The 25,271-nt window shown below is 42.3% G+C and overlaps 1 protein-coding gene across 4 annotated transcripts in view; it reads left to right on the top strand.

The window, feature by feature from the left end:
* SH3PXD2A (SH3 and PX domains 2A) overlaps positions 1 to 25,271 on the top strand; it is a 248,911-nt gene that overhangs the window by 151,170 nt on the left and 72,470 nt on the right. For all 4 annotated transcript variants that reach the window (XM_075841094.1, XM_075841096.1, XM_075841093.1 and 1 more), the window contains exon 6: positions 16,958 to 16,986. In XM_075841094.1, coding sequence (XP_075697209.1) covers positions 16,958 to 16,986 — 29 coding nt within the window. The remainder of the gene's footprint in view (positions 1 to 16,957; positions 16,987 to 25,271) is intronic.

The raw sequence follows: 25,271 nt of genomic DNA, 5'->3' as shown, positions 1-25,271 counted from the left end.
ATTAGAGGTCATATCTGAAATCAACACCAAAGGAATTATTGCTGTGGCCTTAATGCTCAATTTCAAGGTGCTCATCGGCTCTGTGGGGGCATCTGCCATAAATTTAACTGCACAAACCCTCCAACTAATGTTTCCCTTCTAAGGTTCATTTACATAAAGTGTTCTCCTCAATTTATCCCAGTTCTGTCTAGTGTATATAATGCTGTTGACTTTTCGGTAAATAATTCAAAGCATTACGTTTTATGGATTTGTTTTTTTTATCTATTCTTAGGAGATTTGTAGCACAAACACTTGGGCTCATGAATAAAAAGAACATGGATGTCATAGAGGGGTCCCCAACTTAGGACCCCTTTTATGAGTCAAACTAACAAAGAGTGGCACTTGCTCTGGCATGGTCGGCCTTTCCTTTAAATGGCTGGCATGTAAAACTACATTTCCCCAGCAGCAGGCGCTACATGTAAATAAAACATATGGCCAATGGCACCTCCTACTAAAGATCACCGCTAATTGGTCTGGCTTTAAGTATCCCTTCCAATGAGATGATCGCTGGGCTGACTTAGATAAAGGGGTTGTCGTACCGAACCCTTTTAAAGGTTAATGTAAAAAAAGGGACAAAATCCCCAGATCTAATGTCAGAAATGCACATTTGCATGTACAATTTTTTGTGATATTTTCCTGGTTTTAAATATTTGGAAACCACAGTTTTACATAGATGAACCCAAGTGTGGCTTTAAAAACCATTTCACACTGTGTACTATGGATACGGTTAGAAATGGTATATTTTTTCTGTAGGGCTTTAATATTACCAGTCGCATCTTCTGAGGATACTTCATTGGCTTCAGTCCTATCAGTATTCACTGGGTTTTCTTCAAATAAATTCTGCTCAGCTCGCTGGTAATCGAGGAAATAAGCTTCTCGTTTGTCATTTTCTTCTCTCAGCCAAGTCTCTTATCTTTAAAGATATATAAATGATTATTTTTGGCTCAAAGTTTTTCTTACGAAAATTTAAGTGGAAAAGTTAAGGATTCCTGCCTTAATATTGGACATGCAAATGGCTTAGTCTGAAACAGAACACTACATTTCACCTAGTGATGGCATGCATGCATGTGCATACCTCCAAACTTTTGAATTCGGAAAAGAGGGACATTTTTAAGCCACGCCCCTAACCACAACCAATATCCCGCATAAACATATCAAATCTCGGCCAGATCCTTCTGCAAATAACGCGCGCACATTCTCACTGCGGATCTCTAGACAGTCTGGATATCCCAGATATTATGGATCCGGTTATATCCTCTCTGTGTTATTTTTTCTAACTTGGGTATAACATTTGCTCATCACGGCGGCAGCTGCAGGACAAACCAAAAGGGTGAGAACAATGAAAGTCAAGAGGGAGACCCTGTGGTGGATGACTTTTTAATTGACAGGTAGCAGAGTTACATGATGGGGATTTTGTTTTCCAGTTGTGTAACTCTGCTACCGGTAAATGGAAAAATCATCCACCAGAGCCCCCCTGTAGATCGCTCCACACACAGCCCCCCTGTAGATAGCTCCACACACAGCCCCCCTGTAGATAGCTCCACACACAGCCCCCCTGTACATAGCGCCAGACACAGCCCCCTGTACATAGCGCCAGACACAGCCCCCCTGTACATAGCTCCATATACAGCCCCCCTGTAGATAGCTCCACACACATCCCCCTTGTAGATAGCTCCACACACAGCCCCCCTGTAGGTAGCTCCACACACATCCCCCTTGTAGATAGCTCCACACACAGCCCCCCTGTAGGTAGCTCCACACACAGCCCCCCTGTAGGTAGCTCCACCCACAGCCCCCCTGCAGGTAGCTCCACCCACAGCCCCCCTGTAGGTAGCTCCACACACAGCCCCCCTGTAGATAGCTCCACACACAGCCCCCCGTAGATAGCTCCACACACAGCCCCCCTGTAGATAGCTCCACACACAGCCCCCCTGTAGATAGCTCCACACACAGCCCCCTTGTAGATAGCTCCATACACAGCCCCCCTGTACATAGCGCCATACACAGCCCCCCTGTACATAGCGCCAGACACAGCCCCCCTGTACATAGCGCCAGACACAGCCCCCCTGTACATAGCGCCAGACACAGCCCCCCTGTACATAGCGCCAGACACAGCCCCCCTGTACATAGCGCCAGACACAGCCCCCCTGTACATAGCGCCAGACACAGCCCCCCTGTACATAGCGCCAGACACAGCCCCCCTGTACATAGCGCCAGACACAGCCCCCCTGTACATAGCGCCAGACACAGCCCCCCTGTACATAGCGCCAGACACAGCCCCCCTGTACATAGCGCCAGACACAGCCCCCCTGTACATAGCGCCAGACACAGCCCCCCTGTACATAGCGCCACATACAGCCCCCCTGTACATAGCGCCACATACAGCCCCCCTGTACATAGCGCCACATACAGCCCCCCTGTAGATAGCTCCACACACAGCCCCCCTGTAGGTAGCTCCACACACAGCCCCCCTGTAGGTAGCTCCACACACAGCCCCCCTGTAGGTAGCTCCACACACAGCCCCCCTGTAGGTAGCTCCACACACAGCCCCCCTGTAGGTAGCTCCACACACAGCCCCCCTGTAGATGGCTCCACACACAGCCCCCCTGTAGATGGCTCCACACACAGCCCCCCTGTAGATGGCTCCACAGACAGCCCCCCTGTAGATGGCTCCACCCACAGCCCCCCTGTAGATGGCTCCACCCACAGCCGCCCTGTAGATGGCTCCACCCACAGCCGCCCTGTAGATGGCTCCACCCACAGCCCCCCTGTAGATAGCTCCACACACAGCCCCCCTGTAGATAGCTCCACACAGCGCCCCTGTAGATATTCTGTTGCAAATGGTTTTCTTTTGTCTCCGTTCCGTAAGGTTTTTTTAGTGGACACAATAGCGCAGTCGAGGGCACTATTGTTTCCGCTAAAAAAACGGAAACCTTGCGGAACGGAGACAAACCTAAACCATTTGCAACGGAAGCATTACCATTGAAATCAATAGTAATGCAAATAGGAAGCTATGGTTTCCGTTCATGAACAAAAGCCGTTATTTTGGTGGAAAGTTATGTTTGTATTGTGGTTTGCATTGTGTATTGTATTGTCTGTTTTCTCACCTTCGTATGACATTTTATTCTACTGGGATAAACTGTATTTACTATAAATATTTCTCTTTCTCTTTTCTCATTCAAAACATGAAATCTCTGGGAGTCTATCGCCATCTTTGGACTAATCAGCAGTCATAGTCATATGTCGCCATCTAGTGGTTACAGCTTAAATTTTCCATAGTTGACTACTGTATATTCTTTCTTTATGAGAATTTTTGTCGTGTCTAACTGCCTGTTTTAATTATATTCTATTAGAGCAAATCTACTATATAGTGATAAATTATTTTTTTAATCAGAAAACTATTTACTTTTCTTCTATGCCCAACCAAATGCCACATCCAATACGAACGGTGGCCACGCCATGTAACGTCATGTCTATTTGGCCATGTTAGTTAGTATTTTCCATGCCATTTCTACCAAAATTTCACATGCTTCGTATACAGCACAATCATTACTACCAGTGTCCCTGCCCTTGTGATGGAGCATGCGGGGGCGTTGGTGATGTGTGCTGATCCCCACTGCTTCTAAACCTTAACGTTCAATGTTTATGTCCCCTTTCCACTGATTTGGAAATATATAACCTTGCAATCCCTTCCACTATGGGTAAACCCTCGCCTTCGGGTAATATTTGCTAGCAATTTATTTTCTTCAGCGTTGGCGGCTTGCCCGCTTTCGTAGTTCTGCAACATAACAGAACAGTAAGTCCATGCATGGAGAGATCTATTAGGTCAGTCCTATAATAAATAATACTACTCCTCCTATTACTTCTCATACTTTTGTTATTGTTTTATTTTGTATAAACTTATCTTTACTAAGAAACATGTGCAATCTAATAGCACGCATAATGAAATTTCCTCCCAACACCATTATTCAGAATAATGTGGGTCCTGTCACAGATCCAGCCTCCATGCTCTATTATAGATGGTAATTTAAGGACTGAGAAAGCTTTTACCTAATTGAAGGGAAGATCCGCATTAACCTCAGCGGAGATTTCGCATAGGTGGAATACACATGGGGGTTATTTGTAATCTGATCTACACTGAGATGTTCGTGCTTAAAACTTTGTGAAATCGTTTTCCTCGCTGTGCTTCTTAAGAAATGAAGTCCCACGCTGCTAGTCTTACCAAACCTTATACCGAGTCCCTGTTTCACCTTTGTGAATCTTGAGAGGAATCCGTAAAATCAAGTTTCTGCTGTAATGTTCTAGTCCACATGAATAATTACTTTTAGTTTCTTTATTTGTAATATATTGGATAAGAAAATATAAGCCAATTTTCTATTAATATTTTATATTGCCCCTAAAACTTTATACTGGTTTATTAATTATGACCATCAGGGGACATTTTGAAATTAGTCTGTACTTTAGGCTAAAGTCTACAAACCATAGAGGCAGGCCCTGTAGCTTTTATAGGACCTGTCGTTCCACAGGCACTGAAACCTTCATAAACCTGGTTGTAGGTGAAGCGGGAATTCATATGTATACTATTTCATATGGAGAGGTAGGGGCAAAGAGCCGTGGAGGTAGGGGCAAAGAGATGTGGAGGTAGGGGCAAAGAGATGTGGAGGTAGGGGCAAAGAGATGTGGAGGTAGGGGCAAAGAGATGTGGAGGTAGGGGAAAAGAGCCGTGGAGGTAGGGGCAAAGAGCCGTGGAGGTAGGGGCAAAGAGCCGTGGAGGTAGGGGCAAAGAGCCGTGGAGGTAGGGGCAAAGAGCCGTGGAGGTAGGGGCAAAGAGCCGTGGAGGTAGGGGCAAAGAGCCGTGGAGGTAGGGGCAAAGAGCCGTGGAGGTAGGGGCAAAGAGCCGTGGAGGTAGGGGCAAAGAGCCGTGGAGGTAGGGGCAAAGTGACGTGGAGGTAGGGGCAAAGTGACGTGGAGGTAGGGGCAAAGTGACGTGGGGGTAGGGGCAAAGTGACGTGGGGGTAGGGCCAAAGTGACGGTGAGGTAGAGGCAAGGAGATGTGGAGGTAGGGCCAAAGTGACGACGAGGTAGAGGAAAAAGAGACGTGGAGGTAGGGGCAAAGAGACGACGAGGTAGAGGCAAAGAGACGGCGAGGGAAAGAGAGTGAGACGCGGAGAGATGATGAGGTAGCGGGAGAGAAAGAGGTAGAGAGGAACGGGGATGGAGAGCAGGGATAGGCACAGACGGTAGAGGGTTCCTGTGCAAGTATTGTATATGGGCTTTTTGCTCTCCAATAGCATATCATAGATCACCCCTCTTTAACAATCCAAGAGTAATTGTGACCCATGAAATGTATTCGCTCAGTCTCTGGTGACAGTGGGCCCCTTTACCTACTGGCACCTATGCATGCATGCAAATGTACAGGTTACACGTATGTATGATCGCCCCGATGGAGAGGTCGATACATATGGAAATAATTTGATGTTTGCCAGTATAAGTTGAACTTGACTTTTTTTTTCTTTTATTGCATATATTTATGACCCGGTTGCTGCTCGCAGTCCACACACATCTCTTTATGGCATCCAGTCAAAAGATTCCCATCAATAGTTTCTGGTGAGAAGCCCCCAGATTCCTGACAATTGGCACATTCATCTGCACACAAGCAGAGATTTGCGCGTTTTAATGATTACTGATCGCATATTTCCATCATGTTGTAGGACGTGAATGGGCCTGTTGTGTTTTATCTGAATATGAAGCTACTGGACTTATTCTGTTTTCAAAGGAGAGGAAGCTGCAAGTGCCATTCCAGATTTTATACCCATTGTCAATACAGATTTTACATACGTCATTACGTAGATTTGAGGATTTAGAAAATGGCTTCATTTATAATGATGGTATGTGAGCTTCCTGTCCCAGACGGCACCAGAAAAAAATATTTCACTTTCTTCGTATATTGTGGCTGACCTTTATTACAGCAATATGTTTCCATTACCAGAGTGATCTGTATTTAGTTGATCAAATTCTGAGATTTGAAAATACTTTTTCAGGAGTATGGAGAAACTGGGTGACTACTTTTGGGGATATTTTGTTTGTGGCCGTGTTGAAATAGTTGAAAATAATTTTTACCAACATGATCTTGAATTTACTGGTTTAGATTATCTTAGATGTAGCAATATTCTAGCAACACTAAATAGAAATACCTGACCGATAACAAATATACACCTCCAAAATGTGTGGAGACCGACTTTTGTCGATAGTTCCCAATTTAAGCGCTGTTTGAATTATCTGTATAAAGAAAATTACCATAATACCATTCACCTTGTATATTCTCACGTATATATATGTTCACACAGAGTTTTTTTGCAGGAGGAAAATTCCTCCTACAAAAACTGCTCCAGACGGTTTTTGCACAGTGGTTTGACAAAAACTCGTCAAAACACTCGTCGAGGCGTTTTTTTTCCTCTTTCTGACTGATTGAAATGGGGTTTTGGAGGCGGAAACCGCCTCAAGATGGGTCATGACGCTTCTTTTTACCGCAATGCGTTTTTTTTACTCGCGGTAAAAAAAACTCGTCCAACTCCCATTAAAATCAATGAAAGGCATTTTCGGGCAGTTTTTGACGAGTTTTGCGGTGTCAAAAAACTAGTCAAAAAACTCAGTGTGAACAGGGCCTTAATAGTCTAAAATGAGGAATGCCAAAAACATTTGAAAAGAATGAATACATGAAAAAGTTGCTTTTGCACACACACAACCTTAACGTCCAGCCTTAAAAAACATTGTTTTGTTTTTAATCTATAATTCTGTACTGATTTAGTTTCTTAATTTACCTTTATAGTAGATACAGAGCTCTAAATCCCCTGCATAAAAATTCTGGCTGCCTGCAGCTACCCCTAGGGGGAGCTGACTGCATACAATTTATACATTGAACCTTATAATAAAACTATATAAGCTTCCCTAGTTCTAGCTGTAGGCAGACTGAATTTTATCACTTATTTATATGGCGAGGACCTGGAACTCTGTATCCGAAAAATGGAGCACCGACCACTGTAAAGATACATTAAGAAATTAATCCACACAGAATGTTGGACCTAAAAGATGACATGATGCCTAAAGGTGGAGATTCACTTTGAAAGGGACTCTGTCACTGGGTTGGCACCTTTCAATTAATGGCGTGTATGAAATGCCCTATAAAATTTAACTGGTCGGTGTAGCTAAAGCCAATAAATACCCTCAGCCCAAAAGTTGAGTCGGGTTGAGAGGGCACAAGTGGCTGCAATTTTATCCCACATAGACTTGTTGGTATCCCAAGGTGCAACTAGTAGATCAGCTCTCTTAGGGCATGTTGTAGATGATTTCCTTTAATGGCCCCTATTTGGCCACGTAAAATGGCATGTATGTCTTCGCTTACAATATTCTAGAAATCCATATTTGCCAAAAAATGATTGAGCTCCACCTTCTGTTCAAGAACCGCTCCTACTTGCCGTCTCTAATTCTAACTGGTAATAAGAATATTTTTTTGTTCCGTTTCCATCACATAAAGATAAATCCTGACCACGATATTCTGTTGTGTTTTTCTATATTTAGGGTACATTATTTAACAGGACTTGGCAAGTTAATCTTGACGTTATATTCTCCTTTACCAGAAGTTTCCATAGGGATGAAACAAAATACTTGGCTAAGTTTGTGGGTGCAGCCTGTCCCTAAAAAAGAATTAATCATGTTATCAATTTAGTAAATGACACGGAAAAATAATCTGTTTGGCACCAGTGTATAGCATCTTAATGTTATTTCAATATAAGGAGATTTATTTCATTATAATAGCAGATTCTGCAATCTGGGACAATAGTATAAATGAGATTGAGTGGATGAACGGATTCAATGAGTAAAAATAGGATATTCCAAAAGTTTTTTTTTACCTGGAAATATTATTCGGTCAGCGTAAAACCTTGGCTTTTTTCCTAGCCACATAGAATTTTTGCAACTTTGATAGAAGATATTATAAGAGGCAAACCTCAAATCATTTATTTAGTTTAGCCAAGAACTGTTATACAATCATTTGCCAATGTGTTTCTTTAAGTTTAGTGCATTGGTTGATTGTAATTGATCGGCTTCATTATATAATCCAGTCTGAACTTCATTGGTTTGTGGTTGGTAGCTCCAGAAGAATGGCAAGGAAGCTTCTTGAGTTCTATTTGAGGGTTGGCTTTAATTTAGAAAAATAGGTCTGCATCTCTTTAAAAAAAAAATACAAAGTCACTGTCATCCATGGGTTGTGTCTGGTATTGCAGCTAAGACACATTCACTTAAAGAGGCTCTGTCACCAGATTTTGCAACCCCTATCTGCTATTGCAGCAGATCGGCGCTGCAATGTAGATAAGAGTAACGTTTTTTTTTTCTTTAAAAACGAGCATTTTTAGCCAAGTTATGGCCATGTTTATATTTATGTAAATGAGGCTTTCTATAGTACAACTGGGCGTGTTTACAGTAAAAGTACAACTGGTCGTGTATTATGTGCGTACATCGGGGCGCGTTTACTACTTTTACTAGCTGGGCGTTCTGACGAGAAGTATCAGCCACTTCTCTACACAACGCCCAGCTTCTGGCAGTGCAGACACACAGCGTGTTCTCGAGAGATCACGCTGTGACGTCACTCACTTCCTGCCCCAGGTCCTGCATCGTGTCGGCCACATCGGCACCAGAGGCTACAGTTGATTCTGCAGCAGCATCAGCGTTTGCAGGTAAGTAGCTACATCGACTTACCTGCAAACGCCGATGCTGCTGCAGAATCAACTGTAGCCTCTGGTGCCGATGTGTCCTCGCTCGTCCGACACGATGCAGGACCTGGGGCAAGAAGTGACGTCACAGCGTGATCTCTCGAGAACACGCTGTGTGTCTGCACTGCCAGAAGCTGGGTGTTAACGAACAGAAGTGGATGATGCTGATTCGTCAGCATCATACACTCCCATTCCCAACGCCCAGCTAGTAAAAGAATTAAAAACGCCCCGATGTACGCACATAATACACGCCCAGTTGGACTTTTACTTTTCAACACGCCCAGTTGTACTTTAGCAAGCCTCATTTGCATAAATACAAAAATGGTCATAACTTGGCCAAAAATGCTCGTTTTTTAAAAATAAAAACGTTACTCTTATCTACATTGCAGCGCCGATCTGCTGCAATAGCAGATAGGGGTTGCAAAATCTGGTGACAGAGCCTCTTTAAATGGGGTCAGTTGCAATAGGAGTCCAGTGGGCGGTCCTTCACCGTGATTGACAGACTTCCCTGTATGAGTGTGAATACAGAGATAACGGTCAATCAGTTATTTGAACCGCCCACTAGACTCGTAAGCCGAGAATTAGCAGAGGTTTCAATGAATAGATTACAGGTTATACTGAATATTTTGCTACAAATATATATATATCAATCTGCTCACCTACTCCTGCTCTATGACATGCTTCCCACAGATTGGAGTGCGATTTCAATGTGACAGGTTCTCTTTAATCGCAGGTGAGTCTTAAAGTGTCAGTGTAATTGTGTTTAACTGTCTGACCCTTCATCAAGTATTGAGAGATGCAGATACCATGTAAGCGTACGACACTTGAAGCCTTCTGCGTGGGTCCTATTAACCTTGGCTGGGGCCTTGTTAAGGATTTTGCATCGGGGTCCAGTACCTTCAAGTCACTCCTCTGTGCTGGAGTGAAATGGCTGATATAATAAATGCATATGTTAACAAATTCATGGTTTTATTGCAGAGATTTTGTTCTTAATCTGCTCAGTGTGTATTAACATTATTACTTGTAGATGAAAGCTTTAAGACTTTGTCAGGGTTCAGCGTTCTCTCTTTTTTATTACAAGAATTACAAGTACTGGCCTCTTAAAGGCACAGCCAGAGCAGTAGGATATCCCCGAGCTGAGTCTACTAAGCAGCGGAAAAGATGATGAAAGAATTTTTACTGAAAGATCCTGTCCCTTTCCAAGCCCTCACATGCAGCAACTGTTTTATCTCACCAGGGGACCTCCTCCCTCAACTGGTAGCTCGGGGGCCCCTGTTTTTTTTAGATTTTTGCTGTAAACACTGGACTTTGCCCAATTTTCAAGAATGGTATATTAATATTTATCTTTCTGGTCTCTTTCACACGAGCGTATTTGACATCTGTACGCCATCCGTTTTTTCACACGTATAAAATACGCATATACTTCAAAAAAAGCAGAACACACTACTATTCGTGTTGCAAATGGAAAACACCCATTGAAGTCTATCAGTGGTGCAAAATGCTAGCAAGATTTTCTATTCTAGATGCAGTACAGCATGCTAGAACTTGAGTATGTTGAACTATAGAGAAGTAATAAGCAGCATTCTTGTGATCTGGATGAGAAAACCAGGGCTTTTTATCAGAAACACATGGGCTTTGTCTGGTATTGAACTTGAATGCAGATGAGCTGCAATACCAGACACAACCCATGAGTGGTGCTGTTTCTGGGAGAAAAGGCCCTCTGTAATATCAATATTAAAGGGGTTGTCCACTACCAGACAACTGATGACCTATCCACCAAATAGGTCATCAGTACATGATTTGTGGGGGTCAGACACCCGGACCCCGCACCGTTAAACCGCTCAGGCTGCCTCCGGGCACCCGACATACATTCCGGGAGCAGTTGGCTCCAGCCACGAAATAGTGGCCGAGCTGCAGTTCTGCAGCACGGCCGCTATGCTATGTACGGAGCCAACTGCTTCGTACAACGCATAAAAAGCAACAACATCCAGTGCCCCCAGGCTACCGAAGCTGCTTATCGGTTTGGGTCCGGGCGTCGGACCCGCACCGATCATATACTGATGACCTATCCAGTGGATAGGTCATCAGTTGTTCAGTAGTGGAAACCCCTTTGAGTGTAAAACGTCATCTATGCCCATACACACAGTATATATCAACGTAGATATTTCACAAAGATGATTCCGGTGCCTGAAGTTATGACAAATTGAAAGAACATGAAATTACTCTTGTCCTTTCTGATGTTCTTTAATCCACATAAGAGAGAAAATATATATCATCAAAGGAAAACTTTGATTTCCATGTGTATGAACCTTTGAGGGTCAGGATTTTGTTGTAGGAGGGATGAAAGACTACAAACACAGTCCATTGTGTGTAATGCAGAGTAGTAGTCCTATTGATTGCAGTCCCTAAGATCTGTCAGTCGATTAACAACCATTGTCTGGCCCTCTAGGATGGAGAATTGCCTATGTCGTACATGAAAATAAAAATCCAACCTGTTTAATCTCTCCATCCCCGATGGCAGACCTTCATGGGGATCATTGGAAGGCACCTAAGACCTGAGATCTCATGCCTGGCTGGTTTTATATAGTTCCTGGCTGGTGTTTTACACCAAATTTTAAAAGCATGTATGTTCGTGTATTAGAACAATACGTGTGTTCAATTATTTTAGCCGTATATACTATACAAGCATAGAACCCTTTATTATTTATTTATGTTGCTTATATAGCGCCAACTTATTCCACAGTGCTGTACAGAAGTTGACGTCATTCACGGTCCAGAATCTAAATTTCCTATCCACATGTTTTTGGGAGAAACCCTGAGAACCGGGCGGAAACGCACACAAACACTAGTGGAACATACAAACTTCATGTAGACATTACCCTTGGTCGGATTTGAACCCAAGAATCCTTTAATATTAGCGCATTCATTTCTTAGGCCCACTTTACATCATGTTTCTTGCACTGCGTTTGACATATATGCCAGGTTAGTCTATGGGGGACCAATGCCACGATCAGCCATAGAACAATATATTATCCATTTAACATATACAGATGTGTCCGCCCTTACCTTTGCTTGAATTTGGTTGACTACAATTTCATGAAACAAATTCAATATAAAATTGCGACATGTCCGCAAATCCATTGACAGGCTGCAATGCACATCACAACCACTGGGTGGCCACCCATAAACACATATAGCCTAGACATCTCGTGACAGAGTAGTGCAAAATCATGTTGTTTTTTTTAAACTGAATATCTCGCGCACACATCTCAGGATATGAGGAAAGACACATCTGTATGTCAGAAATAAACTTTTAAAAAGCCCATTATCTATATGTCCAACATATGCTTGTGACTTATGCTATACAGTGGCATATGTCACTCGTAGGCTCCCATTATAAAAAAACAAAAAACTTATACCGTGCAGGATAATTTTTTTTTGCAGGACGGAATGGCGTAGTCTACTGAAGTACACCAGCCTGATAGAGGCCAAAAGCACTCTCTTTTGGCCTTCGTTGGGCTAGTAGAGCCTTATGACACATTTAGCATGTGTGCCGGGAGCTTTCTCAAGATACACGCTAAACGTAAAGAATAAATGTGATGTGAAGGGGGCCTTAGAGCGTGATAACTAAGAGTCAGCGTTTCGGATTGTGTGCTTCAGCACCACGACAGAAAAACCTCTAAAAGTATGAACGAAAAAAAAGAGAAACAGATGTTCTTGTTGATAAGCGAGTTTGTCACTCTTTCCAATAAAAGAGCTGAATTGCATATAATGGCGCAACCTGGATGGGGTTGTTGATGATCCTGTATCACATGCTCAGCATCATTTTGAGGTTATCCTCTATTGCCTATGGCTGGTTTGAGTTAAGTCGCACAGTATGTAAGGGGTACAGAGGCCTACTGTGAACCAGTGTGTGCTAAGACACATCTGTTGTTCCTTTTGTCTTATCATTAAAAAAAAGAACAAAGTTTGCACAACATGCTACATGACATAGCGTACATCATCTTCTTTATTCACCCTATAGCTGAGTGTTTCTTGGCCTCCATCTACTTCTTGGAATAGAATAACATTCCTTTTGGAGTAAAAGAAGTTGCCTCTAATGTTACCGAAACTCTCGGGGGTCTGTTTTAGATTTACATTTTCTGTGTCCTACCAGAAGGTGAAGTAACCTGACACGGGGTTATGTTTCATCATTTCTTTATTCAAGAGCTTCTAACAATAGACCTGAGTTCTATTTATTTTCAATCGGACAAAAAAAAGACTCAAAGGATGGCATTCTTATTTTTTCAGCCAATATTTTCCTAAATTGAAGGTGTTGGGCATTCTCTGATGACTCAGAGAATTCATGTTCATCATTCTAGTGAGGGTCAATGCACACGATGTGTATTACGTGCACGCGTATTTGCATGCAGCAAAACCGCAGCGTAATACAGTACCAGCATAGTCAATGAGATTCCAGGAAATCTTGTGTACACGCTGCAGTATATTTCTGCACGTAAATTGACCAGCGGTGCGGTTTTTAGAATCCGCAGCATGTCAATGTATGTTGCGTTTCCACTTGTGAATTGTATCTGCATAGTGCTGTGGAAAATCGCACCAAAACCCGCAGCATGAAAACGTGCCGAAAAAAGCATCAAAACGTAAAAACCGGACTGAAAACACAGTATTAGGTGCGGTTTTCATCTGTGAATTTCCTGCGTGTTGCTACGGTTTTGGTGCATGTTTTCCGCAGCAAAATACGCAACGTGTGCATGTAGCCTAAAAGTTCCAGTATGTAATGGATTGGGATAGGGTCAAGGTGAGGAGGTTTTGAGGGGAGGAACAGAAAGAGAGGGGTGATCTAGTCAGTACTGTTTTTTTATTTGAGGAGACACATAATGCTCTGTGCAAGTCGGAGATTGCAAAACTTTCCTATGGTGTGGCGAGATGTTGATTCTTGTCAGGGACAGCCCGTCAATGAAGGTAGTTGTATTAGGAGTGCGGTTCCCAACGGTGGTTTTGAGTAGCCAATGAGTGCTTGCGGTAAGAACTGGCAGTAAATTGGGGGGGGGGGGGGGTAGGCAGCTGGGTGCAAATGGGGGCCCACCTGATCTGGTGGTGATTCAGACAGCGACCCAATGCATTATTTGAGAGTGGCAGGCAGGTTGGCTACAACCCAAAATAAGGGAATGTGTCACGATCAGTCCGTCTCCACATCTTTTAAGACTTTATCCTGCACTGTTTTTTAGCCAAGAAGCAATTTTGTCAGTGTTGTAATTTAAACTGATGGACTGGCCTAGCAAAGAACCCGCTTTGTAGCTTTTTAAGGCATTTTGTCCTCCACTGACAAGGAGTCACCAATTGTTATTAGGAAGGGGGACTGACTAATGTAGCTAAAAAAAATCATAATCACTTCTAGTTTTATTTAGAAACCAGAGGAAATGGACTAAGTAATTACAATTGGCTATAAAATAATTTATTGCTAATAATAATTGCAGTGATTAATAAGACAGGGAAAATATTTATCTTATTTGCTCTTTGTTGAATTCCTACTTGTAATCTATCTCCTATCTATCTATCTATCTATCTATCTATCTATCTATCTATCTATCTATCTATCTATCTATCTATCTATCTATCTATCTATCTATCTATCTATCTATCTATCTATCTATCTATCTATCTACCTACGTTTATCATAGGTGCGGGAGGCGTATGACTAAAATAATGTATTAATGTGTGAATTCGCAGACACTTTGATGTGATATATTTTTGTTCTGTATCAAATGAGTCACCTTCTTGTATAAGCTAGAAATGTGAGAGATCGTAGGAGAGTGTTATAGTAAGTTTCATGGCTGTGCATTCTACTAAAGCTATATCCAGTAAGATTACTTCCTTACATATTAATAGGATCTATAGAATACATGACTGCTATCCCGAAATGTCTGGGAGACTCTCAAAAAGACGGATTACCCTGTGTTAAATAATGGCAGCAGGGAATTGTCCCTTATGTCTGCACAGTATTCACCAGCTACTATGCGGACAGCAGGGACAATACCGGTCTCTACTGCCATTACTGAACTACCAAAGGTATCATGACCGACCCATGCAAGAGAAAGGGCACTGTGGATGGTACAATAAAGGGGACACTGTGGCTGTCAATAGTTTGGGTCTCTTTGGCTTTCACTGTTGGTGGACTCTGTAGCTTTCACGGTTAGTGGACACTGTAGCTGTCACTATTCGGAAGCACAGTACCTGTCCCTATTAGTGAGGGCACAGTACCTGTCCCTATTAGTGAGGGCACAGTACCTGTCACTATTAGTGAGGGCACAGTACCTGTCACTATTAGTGAGGGCACAGTACCTGTCACTATTAGTGAGGGCACAGTACCTGTCACTATTAGTGAGGGCACAGTACCTGTCACTATTAGTGAGGGCACTGTAGCTGTTACTATTTTGGGTGCACGGTGACTGACACTATTAGTGTATGTGCACACGATAGCAGGCATTTACGTCTGAAATAACACTGTTTTCAGGAGAAAACAGCTGCCTCGTTTCAGTCGTAAATGCTCCTCCTCGCATTTTGCGAGGCTTCTCTGACAGCCGTAAATTTTGAGCTGTACTTCATTGAGTTCAATGAAGAACGGCTCAAATTACGTCTGAAAGAAGTGTCCTGCATATAATGTATATAAGTGTCCTGCACTTCTTTTGACGAGGCTGTATTTTTACGCGTCGTCGTTTGACAGGTTGTCTGCATAGTACGTCGGCAAACCCATTCAAATGAATGGGTAGATGTTTGCCGACGTATTGTAGCCTTATTTTCAGACGTAAAACGAGGCATAATACGCCTCGTTTACGTCTGAAAATAGGTCGTGTGAACCCAGTCTTAAGGCACCGTAGCTGTCCCTGTTCTAGAGCACTGTGGTTGTCACTATTTTGGGGGCACAGTGAGGCCTTGTTCACATGGCGTGTATTTGACGCGTTTTACGCACTTAAAAACGCGTCAAAAACGCATGCTTTAAGCTTCCCTCTTACATCAAAGGGAAAACGCATTGTAGTGCGTTCTTGGTCAACTCTTGGCACCTAAAACGCGTCAAATGCACCGACAACACGCCTAATTCCCATAGTCAATTGGAGTCCTAATTACGCACCAAAAAACGCGCACAAAACGCATCCAAAAATGGCTGTACTTTAAAAAGTGCTTTACAAAAACGCTAGCATTTTTTACATGTTTACACGGATTTTTATTTTTTTTAGTGCTGTGTGAACAAGGCCTTATGGTGACACGGGGGCTGCCACTGTTATAGGGGTGCTGTGGTTGTCACTATTTATAGTGCACTGTGGCTGTCATTTATTTTGAGTGCATGGTGATTTGTCACTATTTTGGGGGCACTATGACTGTTACAGGTTTATAAGGGCATTAGGTTGGGGTCTATATTTTTGAAGAGATGGGGCATGTCAATTTTTTCAAAGTATACCCATATGATCTATAGTTTTATATAAATTACACATATACAGTATTCTATTCCTACCAGATCTTTTTAGTGCTGAACCTAAACTCTTGTCCATACTGACAGGAAATAATAAAAATAATATTTTACATAGACGCATCCTAAATGCACGATCATATGAGAATAATCCGTGCCCCGCAGCAGCAGCGTCTCCTGAGACCCGCCAGTATATTAACAATTTAGAGCGCTACATCAACTCTGCTGTTCTAGTGTTTGTTATAGAAAATCGATGGCTTCCTTTAATAAGTTACTCCATTCAGAGAATATTGTAGACCGTTCTGGTTGCATGCACATCCACCGCAGAACATACAGGTGTCTGTAGAGTTATGCCATTTGCTGCGATGTATTCAGAATAGGAAGAACCCTTGAGGCATCTCGTATAAGCAGGGAAAGCTCCCCTGTATAATTGGGGATGGTTCATTCTGTCATCACATGGTCCTCTGCCTTCCAGAGCTGGTTGCAGCAGCTGTTTGTAGGGCTGAGATGCGTCTCTGGTCCTGTCAATCGTCTCTCTGTCAGGATTTTCACAGCCAAAGCCTTGAGCTATACCAGGGATAGCAGAGCGGAGGATTGTTTCACTGCATGGGTGGGGCACCTTCATTTATAAGCCCCCCAATACCACCTGACTAATCATGTCTATTTGCTGCTGTTTCTTTTTTAGGGATTATGGCTCCTCAAAGCGTAAATCAGGTAAGAAGATTAATTCCTATTATTTCCTCTCCTGTTGCACGAAATTTTTTGCAGTCTAATTTTACAAATCTGTGCATGCAAATGTCTGATGTCCTATTCTAGATTTCTACCTGTATTTATGGTCTGGTCATGAATTATTCTGTTTGCTTTAAACCATATTGTCCAACTTCTCCTTATATCTGAGCTTGCTGATAGATTCCTCATCATCCCCTGCTTCTGATATCCTCTCGACCATCATTTAAGGGATATCTGCTGGATAAATTATGTCTAGGCCTACTATGGGATTATCTTATTTTTAACATTTTTATTTTAGCCCTCCCGTTTTATTGCCATTTTTATTTCCTCGCAACACATTGATTTATTTTGAACATTCATGTGAAATCCCTTCACTTCTTAAAAAGCTTTTAAAATTCTTACCCGTTCCTTAGGGAACTATTGAGTAATAGACTATTCCGAGTGTTTGCTTAGTATTGATGGTTGTTTTTGAGTGGTTTTTGGGATGTGATGAGAGTGCATATACCAAGGAATAATGTGCTCCTACCCCCTTTTTTTTCTATGACCAGAGGCCAGGAGATTTATAGCACCTACTTATTGTAAAGGGTTATTGATTCCTGATCATCTTAGTGTATTCAATCACTCAGTGGTTTTGCTGACATTCCTTCTGTTCATGCTAATAGATGAAATTTGCTCCACCATGAGTTAACTCTCAGTAATGAACAGTACAAGACGGATCGTATGAATTTTGTGAGAAAAAAATATTGACTACTTCGGAACCAAGCTCAGTTGCATATTGCAATTACAAAAAAAAAAAAAGTGCTTTTCTTTAGAGGGATACATTGTGACTCTTTTTTTTTAGTTCGGACACATTATTAATTAAAACTACTCCATGGTTTTCAGTAAATAAGATGCAACCAACAGGGTACATATGGTGTTGTAAAATTCAGTCATTGATTCAAGAAGGATGATGGTCGATTAGAGGGGTGGGGTATTAAGTAATTTGTCTTGTCCATAACGTTGCACAGTTGTGTCCTCCCTTACCTTCTCTCTAAATCTGACATCACCCGAGACCTTCTCTCTAAATCTGACATCACCCGAGAACTTCTCTCTAAATCTGACATCACCCGAGACCTTCTCTCTAAATCTGACATCACCCGAGATGTATGTCGCAAGATTGTGTTCATGTTTGCATTGGGTTTTCCGTTGTTTTCTCTGTCTAAGTGTCTGTTCACATCACCGTTCGCTTTCCGTTCCGGGGGTTCCGTCGGAGGTTTCCGTCAGGTGAACCCCGCAACGAAAAGTGAAAGTGAAACCATAGCTTCCATTTCCATCACCATTGATATCAATGGTGACGGAAACATTGCTAAGGTTTTCCGTTTGTCACCATTCCTGGCAGGTTTCCGTTTTAACGACGGAATCAATAGCGGAGTCGACTGCGCTATTGATTCCGTCGGAAAACCGGAATGGAGGCGAATGGAAACCATTAGCAATTTTTCAATGGTGATGGAAATGGAAGCTGTGGTTTCACTTTCCGTTGCGGGGTTCACCCGACGGAAAACCTCCGACGGAACCCCAGTACGGAAAGCGAACGGTGATGTGAACAGGCCCTTAGGAGCAGAATAACGAAAAACCGAAGCTGCTGGATCTGTCTCGTAACGGAAACCAACAACGACCGACAAAACATGTTTTGTCGGATAAAATAGCACAGCGTGCTCCTCTGTTCTGTCCAGCAAAAATGTTTAAGCCTCCTCCAATATGAACAGAGCCAAAAACTTTAAAAAACGGTATAAGGCCCCATGCACACGACCGCATGTCGACCACATTTCCCAGACTCAACACAGTTCAGGGAGCCGGGGTCCTAGCATCATAGTTATGAAATATGTTTTCAGTACAGGACCGTAGTCCTGCTGGGAGGCAGTGACTCACACGGTCGTCTGCATGGGGCCTTCTTCCGATGGATGCCTCCATCCATCAACAATACATTGCCCTTTTTTTACCATGATAAAACAGAACAAATAAGAAAACGTGGATGTTAAACGTGTGTTTTGTTTTTTTACATAGGAGTCTGAGTGTCAGACGGCGTCCATCAGAGGCATCCATCGCCCATAGACTCCCATATCAAAAAAACTTATAAAATCAATTTTTTTTTACTGAATAGCTGCGACAGATGCCTTATGTAGGCCGCCCGTTTCCCCCAGACTCCTATGTTAAAAAACATATATGTTTAATGTATATGCTTTTTTTTTTTTTTTTTTTACAGGATTGCGTGCGATTGTAATTGTTAAGTTGGTATCCCAACAAATTGTACAGTATATCTTAATGCAATTCAAGAAAAAGTAAGGGTATGTGCACACGCTAGCTACCTTTTACGTCTGAAAAGACAGACTGTTTTCAGGAGAAAACAGCTGCCTCGTTTCAGACGTAAAAGCTCCTCCTCGCATTATGCGAGGCGTCTTTGACGCTCGTAAATCTTGAGCTGCTCTTCATTGACTTCAATTAACAACGGCTCAAATTACATTGCAAAGAAGTGTCCTGCACTTCTTTGCCGAGGCAGTCATTTTACGCGTTGTCGTTTGACAGCTGTCAAACGACGACGCGTAAATGACAGGTCGTCGGCACAGTACGTCGGCAAACCCATTCAAATGAATGGGCAGATGTTTGCCGACGTATTGTAGCCCTATTTTCAGACGTAAAACGAGGCATAATACGCCTCGTTTACGTCTGAAAATAGGTCGTGTGAACCCAGCCTAAGAATGGACACATCTGTAAAATTAGCAGTATACATACAAAGACCTATAATGTTACATCTCCAATATTATGGACAAAATGTATGTGACCACTGCCCTTGCCCACATTCCCCTTTACCCTAGAGTTACTCCCGGAAGCAATGAGCACATTAGGTAATTGGAGCACCAGACGTATACGGATTTAGCCGTATTTACTACAGAATACAGAACCTTTTTACATAATGAGGCTTCTAGATTAGAGATCTGTGACTGTGCGCAGCATCACTGCCAGACGGCATCTAAACAATCCCTATGACTCATTCCCTTGATGGTGGCACAGACTTTCACTGCTCTATAAAGATGAAGCGAGATGTTACTCACTATGTTGGGAATTTGTAGATACAAATCTCACCATTTTAGCTATTTCTTTTCATCCTCGTATAGCTTTTTTTGCCATGACTAAAATTCACACATAACTTTGCCGGTCCCTTGACTACTCCCATCCTGACCTTAGAATATTTTAATTATGAATGTGCAGACTGTATACTATTATATGTTATCCCTCTATTAGTCATAGACCTGTGCAGAAAAGCTGCGGAGAGGTAATGTCATTTCTGCGGCGGCGGGAAGTCGCATTTCCTTAATAATATTAGTATCTCATCAACCTTGTCCCTCCGTCTCCAGCTTGGATATAATTAAAAAATATTATCTTTGTTAAAGCCGATTTCCTACTATATAAGCGATGACATCCTGATAAGAGAAGCCGTTACTAGCTGACTGGTGGGGGTCCGACCACTGGGACCCCCACAATCCCTGGAATGAAAGGGCTGCATAGCGCCAGTTCTGCAGCTCAGTCTTAGACCTTATGCAGCGACACATGGTGTCCCTATGGGTCCATATCACGTATGTTCTGACTGAATACTGCTAACTATCTATGTTTGCGTAAGCCTTTACTCCTACAGCTACCAGTAGACTCCGAAAGGGTTTTTTATTAACCCTTTAAAGCCTGTTTGGGAATTAGAGGTTTTAGAGTTCTTTATAGTTGATGGCTTATCCTTAGGATAAGCAGTCAATATTAGATTGGTGGGGGATCTACACTCAACACGCCCGATCAGCTATTCGATGTGGCCTCGGCGCTCACCAGAGTCCCCTGCATTTTTTACCAGGGACATCTCTGCACTTTAAGAGTGGCTGTGCCTAGTACTACAAGTCACTACAGCTTCGTCCCATGCAAGTGAATGGGACTGAGCTGTAATGCCATTTACAGCCACTACTAAAAGTACGGAGCTGTGCAAACAATAAAGGGAACGTGGCGCTCGCTGAAGCGCTGTGGCACCTTCAAACAGTAGATCGGCAGGGCTGCTGAGAGCCGGACCCCCACTTATCTAATATTGATAGCTTTCTTTTTGGGGGATGCAAAAATAATAGTTCCATGGTTGTTTTTTTTAGTAGAAACAATGATTTATTTATTTATTTATTTTCTTATGTCACTTTTTACCCCCTGAACTTTATTAGTTTTTTTTATTACTATTGGTCTTTACCGAGCAGTATTCCAGAAAAAAATTTAATGCACCTATTAGGCCATGCCTTTGTCCCTAGCTACCATATACATCCCCCACAGTCAATTGGCAGATAGTCGGTGATCAGCTGTCAAAGGGAGCCCCTTTCCCTTTGTTTATATCCCTTAGGTGCCAAGTCCTATTATCAATGATGATTTATTGCTGATTATAGTTATCTTTGATCTCGGTGGTTGCTGCCGGAGGGGATCTGTCAATCACCGCTCTCATTCAGTGGGGGGTGGCATGGGCGCAGCTCTTATGCACGTGCCAACACAGCGCTGTAAATGTACAGCACTGTGAATTAAAGCACGGCTACCTGGGCCCTGCGTGTACAACAGTGCGGGAAGGGTTAAACTTCTACATTGGTTACCTTTGCTGATGAATATTTCAGGCTTATGCTCTTATCGTGCCTGGTAAAACCATATCTTGGAGCAGAAAATTCCTCCTACAGGATTAATCAGATCGTGCAAATCTATACACATTTTAAACTGAACTGAAAAATCGCATTTCACAAATATTTGTGATGTTTTCTTCATTTTTGAATTTCTTTAAATTGTCTGTATAATGTTATGTCATTGGGGTATTTCACATTTCCTTTTCATGTTTTTGCACACTTGCGTTTCCGCACTTTTCTGTTTCTGTTATCGGTATGAAAGGGAAAAGTAGTAATCTTGAAAAGTTTGACACCATAGAGATTAGGAATGGAGATAAAGCAGAAAAAGGGTTTTTTGATTAGTTGTTTGATGCGGAAATTGCGCCGGAAAACACGCCAAAAAACGTCTGAAAATGCCTCCCATTGATTTCAATGGGAGGCGGAGGCGGTTTTTTCCCGCGAGCGGAAAAACCGTCTCGTAGGAAAAAGAAGGGACTTGCCCTATCTTCGGGCGTTTTGCGCCTCTGACCTCCCATTGACATCAATGGGAGGCAGAGAAGGTGTATTTCGCTGTGTTTTTTGCCCGCGGCACTCAATGGCTGCGGGGCAAAAAACGCTGCGAAAATTGGAACTTTGAGGCAGATTTTCTCTGTGAACCCAGCCTAAGACTGAACAGGCAAGTTTCCTAGTGTTTGAGGATTTCATGCACACGACCGTTGTTTTCCTCAGTACCCTATCCATTTTTTTGTATTTTTTTTGTGGATGGCATACTGAACCATTCTTTTCTATAGGGCCGTGCACACATCTGTTGTTTTTTTTTTTGTGGATCCGTGTGTCTGTTCCGCAAATTATAGAACAGGTCCTATTCTTGTCAGTGTTTGTGGTCCGTCTCAACTATTGCAGTGTATAAGTTCGCACATGGAAGCCACTAAGATCCGTGTCTTGCAATCCGCAAAATGGAAACGTCGTGTGCATGATGCCTAAGCATAAGTAGGTACAATTAAGCTGTCCAGAGAGGACATGTAAAAGGACTTCATTCACATCATAAATTTGAGTGACCATTGATTCTCAAATATTCACAGCCCTTTGGGGCAGCATCTTAGTTGAGCTTTATTAGTCCCTCTGAGTGACCGCCATATGTACAAGGCTTAAAGGAGCTGCGACGCTCTTGTCCATGGACTGGGTATGGTATTGGAGCTCATTGGGTTAGCTCAATACCAGACCCAGCTAATGGAGTAGCGCTGTTACTGGTAAGAAAATTGATCTTTTTTATTTTATTTGTTTTTTTATATCTCGAACAACCCTTCTAAAGTTTCTTACACAGACTTGTCTTTTGAATGTTTTTGTTTTTTTTGCCAGTCTATTTTCATACCCCCCTATAGAGTTAAATGGGGTAGCTGTGTGCCTACCAGAGCCATCACTCCTTAGAAGTCCTTTCCACTGTGGTAGGGAGGTTCGGCGGTGCCCCGTTCTAGGAATTGTTCAGCTATTTAACTTTCCGGGATTTTTGTGACTTCTTTAGACATACGTTATTTTCTGTAGACCTCATACACACAGCTGTATTATGACTCTGTGTTGTACAAATCTATAATACAACGCCCTTAGACTGCTATGTGCCCGTAATGTGCTGTAAAAAATTGGATACAAAAAGAGGTCTTTCCCTCACGGGATCAGTGAGAATCCACCAAAAAATGTTTGCATGTTACAACGCATGGCGTATCACAGATACTCTCCCCTACAAACAACCTCGTGGAGGCACCATGCCTTTGGGTCAATAATATAACCTGTAGAGGGGCTCTGTATATCGCCACGCACAGAGCAATGCCGTGTGAGTGGACCCTTAAAATAATAAACAGCTGACTGTTGTGTGGGATTTCAGTGTTTTTTAAATGGAGGATGTGCAGACGCAGTATAACAGCAATGCACATGGATAACATGTGGGGAAGGGAACACAATAACAATCCGCTATCGGCTCCATATATCTTCTTAGATAAAGATGAGCTTCAGCATGCATAGAGCTTTCATTTCCAGCATATTGTACTACAGCTCTGCTCTATGTTTTCCCGGATCAGCTGCCAGGAAACGATGGTAAATAATTCTCCATGTGGTTTGTTTTGTTAAATAACAAATTCCCATATGGACAGAGCATGTCCAATAAGTGGAGCAGGAAGCTGACGTAAAATGTGATGCACAGAACGAGGGGCCAGCACCAGAAACATGGTTCTTACTCTCTTATCCCCTGCAGACCCTTACCACTATGTTGGTTTTGTTTTTGAGTTTTCATCCTATTTCTCGCTTAATTCTGTTGAGAAACTGATAAAATCTTTGCTACCTCCATGTCATCTTCATAATAAGAAATGATGAGGAGTATTATCTATAAATCAGCTTTGGAATATGGTCATTAGGAAAGTATTCTCTTGTGATGTTACATTAAAGTGGTCAAATTCTATTTAGAAATTTCAAATTGTTGTAAAAGTAATTTGTCCGTTATTAAAATCTCTGCATGCCTTCAGTGAATGGAAATATGCATTGTTTTTCTTAAGAAACTGAAACCTAGCCCTGACCTTGTTTTGCTCACGTAGCTGAAGGTTTGGCATAGTGTATCAGTCTAGATAATTTTTCTGAAGTTAGTACAAATCTCTGTCCTGTCCTATGCTCCTGGTTGATTGCTCTTACATGCACTGATACATTGTAACAAGCCCTAAGCTATAAGAGCACAGGACTTGCCAGGTCAGTTTATGACTCTAAATGTATGTAAGAATGTTTCCACTCGCTAACAGCAAGCATAGATCCTGAAAATAATTGCAGCACAGAATATTTTAGAAAGTTGCATAATGTTTTATTGTACAATTTATACAATAAGGAAGAATTCGCAGGACTCCAGAGCTTTTCCAAATTAGTCAGTAATTTATTCATCCAGGTCCTTTCAGCCCTATCACAGCGCCGTATGTACGCAGATACTCTTTATGAGAAGCAATTCTTCTAGAGGGGGAAAATCTGCGTACATACGATATCCAATGGAACATGCCATTAATTTTTTTGCTGTTGAATTTCATATAAACTGTGAGGTATACAGAGGTACATTTTAGACCCCATGCACCTACAGCCATGTACATGAGCCCTAACCCTTTCCAAAACCTGAAATATCTATTTTTTTTTTTTTACTAAAATTGGCAGGAGTCACCATAAGTTATAGAACGCTTCAGTACAGCAACTTCGCTTTTTGAGGTTATGGTCAAAACTCCAACTACCCCATCCATCAAAAAAAGGGGTTCACTCCTGATTTTAATCCAGAAGAGTAGACCTAATCTGGGATACCGCATGCTACGCTGCTTCCGTAACCGTCATTCACTACCATAGGAGTTACAGAAACAGCGTAGCTCAGCGAGCTACTCTGTTTTCTTCTTCGTGATCGGAGATCACACTCTTCAGCCGCAACACAGAGCGGTAGAACGGGGTTTAGGACCCGCATCTATCTGACATTTATGACATATCCTATGGATATATCCTAAATATCCATAATAGGAAAACCCCTTTAATGTTTTTTTTCATAATATAGCTCGTACAAGCCTTTGAATCCATCCCTGGTTTACATCTACTTCAGTGTAAAGCACCACAGAGAAGTCTGGC

Source organism: Rhinoderma darwinii, chromosome 11 (genome assembly GCF_050947455.1).
Source record: "Rhinoderma darwinii isolate aRhiDar2 chromosome 11, aRhiDar2.hap1, whole genome shotgun sequence".
NCBI classification, from domain to species: Eukaryota; Metazoa; Chordata; class Amphibia; order Anura; family Rhinodermatidae; genus Rhinoderma; species Rhinoderma darwinii.
The sequence above is the reverse complement of the archived record's forward strand: the minus strand, read 5'-3'. Positions and strand labels throughout refer to the sequence as shown.